The following is an 11,108-nucleotide window of genomic DNA, read 5'->3' on the forward strand; positions in this document are numbered from 1 at the left end:
ACAAGAGCTCAACATTCCATAATATAAAGAGTAAGAGAATTCAATATTTATAATTACAAAGTAAGACGCGGTGGCCTAAGTGGAACCATTATGGAAAACTAACATTGTCATGACAGGGATCTCATATGTATAGCACTGTGGTGCGGATGAAATAAAAAGTGGTCCCAGCAGAACGTATAGGGTTACATGTTATATTCAGATCAGATCTGTGGGACAACAATTCTGATCATCTTCATGATGGCATGAGAGAGAGACATGAGAGCTTAAGCAGAAAAATGATTTATCAGCTAAAAGGATTGGTTCAACTTTAAGGGAAAGAGGGTTTTTTCCTTTTCATGTCTGAGATTCGTCAACATTGATACCACACACATCTGTAGTGGGATATTAGTAGCTGCAGCCTTCATCTTAGCATACAGTCTGGAAACAAGGCAAAAAAACTAGATTGGCTTCGTCCAGACAAGAAATTAAAGGTTATGGTTTGTTATGGTTTCCTCTTGTTCCCCCCTGTTTTACGTTTTAATGCTCAGCTAAAAACATGCAGGCAGATATGCAAGTGGTATTAATCGTATTCATCCAGTTTAAAATGTCTATTCCTTTAAACTATTCTTTTAATACTTTTGGAAAAAAAGGAACTATCTAAATTAAAAAAAAAACTTGAACACTGTACAAAGAATTGTTAAAACTTAACCTTAAACTTAACGATATGGATTCCAAATAAAAGACCACAGTATCACTTTTTGGAACAAGATATACCTCATTTAGACTAAGACTGTTCCAAAAACTCAGGAAACATTCCAATGCCTCTCTGGCGCAAAGCCGTCATATATTAGAGATGCCATTAAGTTCTCCACACAACCTCATCTTGCAGCCTTGGTTTACAAACCATGCCTGCACATGTGCCGATAGATCAAAGGATCCGAGGAGAAGATCTGTCATTGGTCGTCGTCGGGCGCAGCTTCACAGTGGCGAATGGGTTTGTGCCTCTGAAACGAGAGGATGACGGAAAATGAAACACAATACCTCACACCCTCAACTGTTTTCTGCCAACATGAACAAGCCACATACAGACATGTAGGCCAACCAGGAGGTAGGAAAACTAACACCAGATCTCAACCAGAGATACGTTACAACTGTGGCCAATGAAAATCGTTCCTCTACTTGTATGGAAAAATGTTGTGTTGACTTTACAGCCAGACTAAAAGGTCTGTTGATAACAGCCTGAGTTGAGGGTGTCACTGAAATGTCAGTATCTGCACAGATGTTTTTTTAAATGTGCTCATAAAAATGTTTTTAATGGAACATGTAATAATAAAACAATGCTTTTAGTCATTTATAAATAGTGTCATCTTGCACAGTAGTTTATCCAGAAGTGCCTCCTCTCACCTCAAAGTTTACTCTCAGCACTGATTGCAGCACATGTAGAAAGCATTAGCAGACGGCGGTCTGCACTAAAACTGTTGTATAATGGTGTTGTAAATATTCGGTAAAGTTACGAGTACCTTTGCATAGTCATATCTGTAGCAAAGTGGTGAACTACCCAAAGAAGAAAAAATGTTAAATCTGTCACCATATTGTTTATCTCTGAATTTTCAATTCTATAACCAATATTTGTTTTAAAAGAGATTAAGTCACACATACATCACTGCCTAGCCAAAAGATGCTCATCCTATAAATGTTTTAAAAATAATTCATCACACACTCATTCTGGGAAGTAAAAACTTTTTGCACATTTTTTGTAAATTTACACACTGAGAGAGTACCTGGGAAACAGAGGGTTTTCAGAATGCCCATGGGGTGATAAACTCTAAGAAAAGACAAGATGGCAGATGTGAATAGAACTGAATTACTGATTATGATCCAGAATTAGTGAGAACAAACATTTGACTATCCTTTGAGAATATTTATTTTCATAGAAACATCATTAGTACCTGGACATCTGAAGCTGACTCACCCTTCCTTTCGGGAAGGGGAGAGATTGGTCGAAAATCCACAGAGCTCCTTCTTAGATTCTGACTTGAGGGAGGAGGGGGTGGTGGAGGAGGAGGTGGCGGTGGGTGTTCATTGTAGGTCTTCGTCTGACCAGTCTTTGCTTCCAAAAGTAGCTCCAACTGCTTCTCTGGAAAAGGAGAGATCGGTCGGAAGTCCACAGAGGCTCGTCGGTTGGGTGTAGCTGGTGGTGGGACATCTCCATACTTTGTGTTCTCTGATTGGTCAGTGTCAAGCAGGTTGTTCATACTGTGGCTTCTTAGAGAGCCACCACTGAGGGGTAAAGAGTGCACAAACAGGAACTTTCAGGGTGTAACAAAGCAGTGACCTTAAATTGTGTCTATGTTTTTTTCGTTTACTCAAGCAGTCTAAAAAACATGCTATTCTACAGTATAAGTTCAGTCATATTATGGTGTGATGTGAGGTCTCCTGCCGACAAATTACTATTACAAATGTTAAGAATCTGAAACAGCACAGTGTTGTTAAAAAAAATGAGGCACTTGAGTAGCTTGCATGCTGTCTAACAATTAGGAACAGCAGATATTTTTTTTTCTTGAAGCTGAGCTCAACTTGTCACACCACACAGAAGTCTGTCACCAAATGGTTTGTAGTTTAAAAGTAATTCCGACCTTGTTGCCAAATTGTTGGAGAGGTCCTCAACAGGGGCCACATATGCAGCAGGAAACCAGCCCTGACTGAAGAGAAAAGGCAAATAAAGATAAGGAAACAGCAAACTGGATCACAATGGATCTTTGTTTCCATGTTTAGGAGTTCATATACAGGCTTTGCATACTAAAGTGTCAACATTAAAATCTTAATCATGTTTTATTTGGGGTTAAGCAATATTTTTAAAGTTTATAGCTGTAAGATTAAGATTAAGATTAAGATTTGTCTTTAAAAGTTTCCCAACCTTCAGCCCATACAGGTGAGTGTAAACATTGAGAGACATTTCTCAGGATAAAACAACACTACTTACCGTTTCTTTTGTATCTCTAACAAGAAACTATCTCATCCCTCTTTTAACAAAGTGATGTTTCTGTCAATTGAACAAGGACAAGAGACAAAACAATGACTGTGTATTCATATGGACAGCGCTTCTCTGTCTACTTCTGTACTGAATTAAAGACAGAACATCCCCACGACAGGCGCTGACATATTGTGCTGGTCATGTAATTGGGAGAGAAGACAAGTGCAGAAGGGAGCTATGTGGTCAAACAGCCGAGCTGGCACCACAGCCCTTCCACTAACACACACATTAAACTTACCAAAAAATTATTAAAGATCCTTCAGGTCAGTACAGTTCACAGACGGACAGATTCTTGTGGCAATTTTAAGCAGACACTCACAGTTATGCTAAGTTTTGTGACTGTAGTTATAGTTTTCATTACTTTTACACTCTCCTTTCTATGTCTACTCTCCTTATCCAGTTGAGTAGGCTATACAGAGCAGCATTTGTCAACACAGTATCTGTCCATCGTAATGTGAAAGATAGAGAAAATGCACTTAAAACTAAACCTATACACACACACAGGACTCTATCTCTGCCACTCACCGCAGGCTGCTGTCTGTGCGTCCGTACAGCCAGCCATTGCGTGGCTCCTGGACCAGTACTGTGACAGTCTCTCCCCTGTTGAAAGGTAAAAGCTTTGGGTTGGATGATGAAGGGTGAGACACCAGGGCTCTCATGGCTCTCCCTCCACCAAGACCCAGGGATTCCCCCACTGAGCTGGAGCGAGAGCGGTTTGGGATGGGAGATGGAGCTGGTTTGAAATGGGAGTAAAAGTGGAGGACACACAAGTCAGTTCAAAAGAGGGAACAGGGTGAAGATTAAGAAGACAATTGGGGAATGGGAGATGTTTTCTTTTAATTTAAGAAGCGGAAAAACAAATAATAACACATTTATTCAGACATTAATGTTAAAAACTTTTGAATTTAAATGAACAGATGAGTATCCTTTGGCTGAATAATCACTGAATTTGAAGAGTTAATTGCGGTAAATGGAACGCGATCAATGGGATTTAAAAAATGAACACCTCTTTTTCAGATCTTAAACGCATCATGTTAACTTGTTAACACTGACATCCCTAAATAAAATGTATCTCCATCAATAATAAAGTAGTTTCTCCAAAGTAAATTCTTCTTCCTACCTCTAGAGGGCACTCTTCCCAGCGCCTGCTGCTCCCTCCTGGCCCAGGACATATCTTCATCTCTGGCCACAGTCTGCAGCAGGGAGCTCACTGAACCTCGCAGCTGAGCAGAAACAACAAACACAGCTGGATTACCTGCTGTGCCCACTCCCTATACATCTGTGATGATGAAACCTAGCCCAGCAGGGTGTCTTGCTTTTAGAAGATACAACAGCTCAACCAAATCTTCTACCTTTACAGAGGTACAATTGTTCAGATTGTATTTGGACTGTGAAGGAGATATGCACTTAATGTTTATTGTTTTCAACTGATCTGTGTTTTACTGAAACATTCCTAATGTAAACAAACACAAGAGAGATAATATTACAAACATTTCTCAATTTAATGCAGTGCAGTAAAGGGGCCTCTGAGAAAATAGTTAAAGCCTTGTACAAATTGAGAGCCCTGAACCACTGGATCTAAATCACACAACAGATAAAAAACAGGGAATGCTTCTTACAAATGTATAATAAAGAGATATACTCTTAGTTTAGATATCAACAAAAAGATCCTGGCAACTATTTGATCAGTTATGGTAGTGTTAAGGCAGCACATGGTGAGCAGTTTACATAAATCATTCCAATACAGCTATAAGCAGACACTGGTGTAGCATCCCAAGTCAGTACAGCTTCATTCTGGTCCATGAAATATTAAATCACAGAGTATCATGTTTACATTTGATCAAACCGATTGCAATAAGAAAAAGAACTTAATGCATGGGGAACCTGTGCATCTTGGTCTAACTGAGTGGGAGTCCGAGGTCTGGACCCTTTAGTGTCGTTCACTTTCTCCTTCCATCCATCTGCTTTCTGTTGAAGAGATGCACCGGTCTGAAAACAGATGAGTTGTGAGCAACTTATTAAAGCTGAACCTGATCAGGCAGGACTCTGAGGCCGTGCACAGTAAAGTGTGAGTTTCATCAGATAATCAAGCAAATTAATATGTTATCACATGGACAGAGAAAAACATGCTGTGTAGGGTTGGAGCCAGGGTGTTTATACTTTTACTATTACTATTATTATATGCTGATTAACTGTGTCCAACGCTGAAAATGCATTATTTTTGGAAAACTATGTTTCCACAACTCTTTCTAGGGCACTATTCAACTCTTATGTATCTTATCTTATCTTGTGTATGCACTACATCATCGATTACCAAAGTGTGACAGTGACATACCTCCCCTGGCCACTCCTCTGGCCATGTCCCTGGATCTATGTATGTTTGTTTTGTCTGGTTGCTGTGTCCTCCTCTGTTGTTGTGTGATTCTGCTATGCTTTTGTCTGTATGTGTGTGTGTGTGTGTGTGTGTGTGTGTGTGTGTGTGTGTGTGTGTGTGTTTGTGTTAACCTTGTTAATAAGGAAGAGCAGTGACTGAGTAAGGCCACAATGTTTCTCTGCGAGGAAGCGATACCTCCTCTCCTCCTCCTTTAGGATCTCCTGTCGGCTCTGCTTCAGATACAACATGTACTCACTGTTCTCCTGAAATACACACACACACACACACACACACACACACACACACACACACACACACACACACACACACACACACACAGGGACATTATGTTTATACACATGTGGCACAAGTCCCATCCTACAGAACAGGGGTGGGCAACCAGCACCCCAATGGACTGCCGCCCCCCTCAGTCAAGGCAGCCAACAAGATCATTTCCAAAAACCATTGAATTGTAAACATAAAAAAAAGGGGAGAAAATGTGTGCTCTGACTTCAATTGTCTTCCTTCTTATACAGAACACACATAGGCCACTGTATGAAATATGGCTTCATCCTCTGCAGCATGCAAATGGGAAATGGACAATCTGTATTTATATCTGTGGACATAATTGTCATTTCCACTGTACAGAATATACACAATAAATGTACACTATCACCTAGTTGAGTATGTAGGACTGTGTCTGTTCCAATGTCCATCTGTGTCTGAGAATGTGCATCAGAATGAGTGTGAATGATGGGGAGCTTGGTTTCCGTCTCATTTGTGCACTCTATTATTTACCAAGGAGTCCCTGTAAGATCCTCGTCTCAGCTGTTTCTCCAAAGTCTCCGCCTGGTTTCTCACCTCCAGTTCATACACTCTGCGACTCCCCTGCAGCGCAAAAGACAAGCTCTACTGTGATAACGAAATGTTTTCCTGATTCTACCCTCTAGCAGATATTTCCTACAAATTAATCACTTAACAGACACTTTTGAACAAGAATGTCATTACTGAGTCTGTGTGTTTCAGGTTCACGTTGATGATAATGTAATAAATGCAATAAACTACGGTAGTCCTTACAATAGATCAAAGATTGTCAGCAATTGGCCAGAAACCAGAAAGAAACCGTTTTTGGTCAGTTACAGTATTGATTATACTAACCTTCTGCAAAGTACAATTAAAATAAAGAAATTACACAAGCCCTACTCCAGACATAAGGATCCAAATTATTCCTCTGATAAACCCAGTTCATGGAAGGTTATATATTAAAACATGAACTTTCCCATTGCTGCTAACTCACCTCAATGTACTCCTCATCCAACTTGGTGTTCTTGTCCATGGCCTGCAACACCTCAACCTGAAACCACCGAAACTGAAGCAGGAATGGAAAAGTCCTTGTGATATAGCCAAGTCATTATGGAACATGTCCCCTTGTAAAAGCAATAGTTGTCCTAATTAGGACTAAGTCTGTCTGAAAATGTGCTCAATCCTAAAGCCAGTGTTTTAATCAGAGACAATTTTGTTCTTATTCACATCACTTGTTTATCTCTGGTCCATCAGTTTAATTTGTGATCCATCAAAAACTAAATTTCTTGATTTACAAAAGACTAGCTTGTTCTGTCACTAGCAAAATTAGAAACCAATGAAAGATTTACGATATTTTTGTTATAATTTTGAAGATACCTAAAGTCTTAAAGTAATTATAGATTGAGGGCCTGATTCACTAATCGCTAATAGCTTCAAAAACGTTTGAATTATGTGCTCCCGCTATCGGCTCCGCTGCATATAGTGCTTATGATATTCAGGCGCAAACACACACAAAAGTTGTCATACCCAATTCTGTTTGCTCTTGTTTTGCGTCTAAAAGTGAAGAGAAGCTGTCTGACCCGTTACTCAGCATGGAGCTGCACTCTCATGGAGCTGTGCTCTCATGCTGACAGAACACAATTTTGTCCAAACAAAGATGAGGCGAGGGGGAAGCTTTTCAAGTGTACTGAAAGGCCAGACTTGAAAAAACCAACTTGACTTCCATCATGTTACTAAGAACATCCTCCCTGAATGTAGCAAGCAAGGACAACTTGGAGAAGAAAAAAACCCCTCACATCCTCATCATGCGTAATGGTTCCAGACAGATGTGGATGATCTGTCCAGCTGCTGACTGACCTGCTTTTTACAATTTGGCCGATTTGCAAATAAAGGTGCTAATTTTTCCCCCAAATGACTGCTGATTTAAATATACACACAAAGCACACTCAAACATTGCTCCGCAGCGCAGTTAGAGGAGCATTAACCTATTTGTTTTGTCTTTTTGACACACTTGCATAGGTTTAGCAGGCTGTGCAATCCTTTTATGAATCAGGCCCTCAGTTTGCAATTCTAAGACTGTTGGGACTCCATGTTTTGGTGTGAAAACATGAGTATTGAATGAATGATGTACTGACCACACCCTCCATCTCTGCAGTGAGTCTCCTCTGTGTGTCTGATATCTGGATAAGGACATCCCCTGTTAAAAACAAAAAAAAGCCTCTAATGAATCTGCCACATATCATAACTATACTTCACACATGTCACAGCTCAAACATCATAAAACAAAAGAACACTTCAGGAGATATGAATAATGTGTTGGAAATTTGATACATGACTTTAAGACAATACAGCATTGCTTAAGTCATCTGGAGGGTTTTTCAATCAAACCACCTTGGCTGATACGATAGTGGAAAGTTAGCTAAGCCTTTGATATAATAGGTGCCTCTGGTAACGTCTTTTGTCCTGGACTGTGGTTGAGTTAATGAATGAGTGCAGCTGAAAGAAGGTCCACATCCATAATTTAGAGGCCTTCACTCAATAGGTCCTCCTGGTCACGCTGTGGTTCTCTGACCTTCTCAAGTTAGCCAACTTTGCAGGACCACGTGTGTTATGCTATGCTAGCACTAGTGTGTCAGATTGGGGACTTGCAAGCATAATGCTCATTGTCCCTAACAATGCTATCACACATCCCAGGCATGAAAATCAGGATTATGCAATCCTGATCCACAATAAATGGTGATACACAGAGATGTAGTATCATTGGAGGAATATGTTTTATTTCTTCTCTTCTCTTAAAGAGAACTGAGTGTGGTATTTTTAACGATGGTTGGGCTATCTCTTGAGCACTACTCTATGTCCGTAATGACTGTAATAAATTAAGGGTGAGATCTGTACTGGAGAGGCTGTGTAATCAATCGCACACAAAACACAACAAAAACACACACACTTACCAAGAGAGCGAGATGAAAATGTATGAAGCGCTTGATCACCCATCTTAGCCACAGCGCTGAAGTACGCCTCGCTGCAAACAGCTAAGGCTAAAGGAAACACACGTATGAAATGCACTGTTGACTTTTTAAATACTATACATTTTAAAAAAAGTGGACTGTAAGTAACACCACAGCAGGTTAAACTGCCCCTGGTAGGTCAATAAATTCTGCGTTTATACATCATAAACTCAAGCCTCACATTGCTGACAGGTGATATGTGCTTTGGTCTAGAAATAGCCTCAAGCCAGCAGGTATAGCTTTACAACCCATGCTGCCTTATTGCCCTATGACTGGCAGCCTTTTCCTGTTTTATCAGGCAGAGAGATGCATTAATGATACATGCTGATTAGCTGACTACAAACATAACAGACAATCAAGGCTGGAGGAACGTAGACAGTAAGGATAAGGAGGGTCAGGCAAATTCAGTGAGTGACAACCAAAACCCTCTCTTCTTTACTTCTGTGCCTCATGTTTGTAGGACAACAGGTGCATCAAATGAGTATAGAAACACATTTTCTGTGGCTTCTTTGTGGATTTTGTTTTGTGTAGGTTTATGACATTCCTCTTAAGGTCCCTTTGGGTCCCCTGCACAATCAAAAGTACGACACGTTTATTTTTGTAATGCATGCAAAACCAAAGAAATGCTGTTCCTAAATAAAATCAACCTTTTGGTAATTTCAAAGAACATGTTGATATAAAAAAAACAATTGAAAAAAAAAAAGGTCCAACAATAACGTCTGAAAATATCTGTACCCACACACACTGAAAGAGAAACATACTCACCTTGGAAAGCATTGACGTAGCTGTTTCCTAGAGCAACAAGGTTCTGGAGGCCAGGGTTGAATTGCTCCATCAGGTTCTAGAGCACAGAAACAGAAACACACCAAAAAAACTTTAACTATCACTAAACACCTTGACATTTTAAATCTGATATATACTCAGCCAAGTCATTTAGACCAAGAGGAGACAACAAAGAGCTGATAAAGACTCACCGCATAGACAGTTAAGGTTGTTCTGTGCAGCTGGTCACTGGTGGCTGCCGACATAGTGAACAATTTGAAAGATAATATAAACTTAAGTCAAACAAAAAAAAACCTAAAAGAATGGACGCCAGAGGCACAATGGATTTCTGTAAGGACTCTGTATTCCCATTCAAACTTCTGAAGAAGCTTCCTCTGGCATTTCTTGTCCTTTGTGTATCAAAGTGTTGGAGCAGTGAAAGTCACCTTCACTGCGTTCCCACAGTCCCCGTCCCTATAGTTCAAGACTGTTAACACCTGTCTAATAGAAAGATAGTGCTTCCTTCTCTCTACTCTTTTCTTCTGTCACTTGTAAATGAGCTCTTTGACCACACTTGTCATCAGCAGTTTTCGTGGAAAGAACGAGTAAGCGAACGATGGGAAGAGAAAAGGGAGCAGGTGACATCGATATGGCCGGGCAAGGTAAATTATTGATGGAAGCTCTGAAAGGAAAGAAGAAGGGGGGACAGCCAGCTGCACAATTAGCTGTGACGTAGACTTACACCTGAGGGACCTCAATTGTGTTGAAACAAACTACGTACTGAAAAAAGGTATATAATAAGAACACATTTGCAGTTAGATACAAAGACATTTCTCCCCACACTACTAGAATTTTTTTTTTCAACTCTTCAAACTCTATGAAAGAAAATTACAAATTCAGGTCTGCATCACAAGACTCCCTTATCAAATATCCGTAGACATTACCATATACAGTAAATAGCACATGTTAGGTAGATTAAAATGATATAAGGAGCTCCTTTTATGTGCTTTAACAGATAAAGATGTTGAATCCAAATTAAAGCTCCCATCTATTATTCCTTATTTTTAGTTGTATGAAGTTGAAGCAAGTTGTTGAATCAATGTATCCATGCATTAAAGGATCAGAAGATGCTATTTAACATTTACAGGGCTCTTATGATGTTCAGTACTTAATAAAGCAGTTAAACCACTGTCATTCTACTGCTGTATTGTGTTAAGTTTACACATTTGACATAATCTTGTTTGTCACCTTAAAAAAAGATTGATTCAATGTAAGACAAGGTACGGCAAAGTGCTATTTTAATATTGAGAAAAATGATCATTGTTACAGAATGCTTAAAAAAAAGACAAAAATAAAACCCAGTCAAACAAACCAGCATCTCTAGGAAGTTGTCCTAAATCAGCTCCCCTTTATTTTACACATAGGTACCTTCAAAACTTAAGTTTTGTTTCTATTTTTTGCATTACTGTGTTGAACATTTGGGAGACCAACAATTTCACATACTTCCAGAGAAATTGCTGAAAATTCTCACATTGGTTAAAAATCTTACCAAAAATGTGATCCATCATTACATACTTTCATACTGTATTTATACTCATCATAAAACATTTGAGTTACATTACATTACATTGTTAAGATTACAGAATTA

General features: G+C 39.4%; 1 protein-coding gene across 1 annotated transcript; it reads right to left on the minus strand.

Moving 5' to 3' along the window:
• Positions 1-38: 38 nt before the first annotated feature.
• Positions 39-10,599, minus strand: baiap2l2b (BAR/IMD domain containing adaptor protein 2 like 2b). The gene is made up of 14 exons (XM_065955597.1): positions 9,673-10,599; positions 9,464-9,539; positions 8,642-8,728; positions 7,826-7,887; positions 6,685-6,756; positions 6,186-6,275; positions 5,519-5,650; positions 4,898-5,002; positions 4,134-4,236; positions 3,539-3,746; positions 2,616-2,681; positions 1,929-2,259; positions 1,761-1,804; positions 39-983 (listed from the first exon to the last, which is right to left on the minus strand). Exons 1-14 carry the CDS (start codon positions 9,724-9,726, stop codon positions 908-910), a joined length of 1,506 nt encoding a protein of 501 aa, XP_065811669.1. The 5' UTR covers positions 9,727-10,599; the 3' UTR covers positions 39-907.
• Between the last annotated feature and the right edge of the window lie 509 nt (positions 10,600-11,108).

This window comes from Labrus bergylta, chromosome 1 (genome assembly GCF_963930695.1).
Source record: "Labrus bergylta chromosome 1, fLabBer1.1, whole genome shotgun sequence".
Taxonomy (NCBI): domain Eukaryota; kingdom Metazoa; phylum Chordata; class Actinopteri; order Labriformes; family Labridae; genus Labrus; species Labrus bergylta.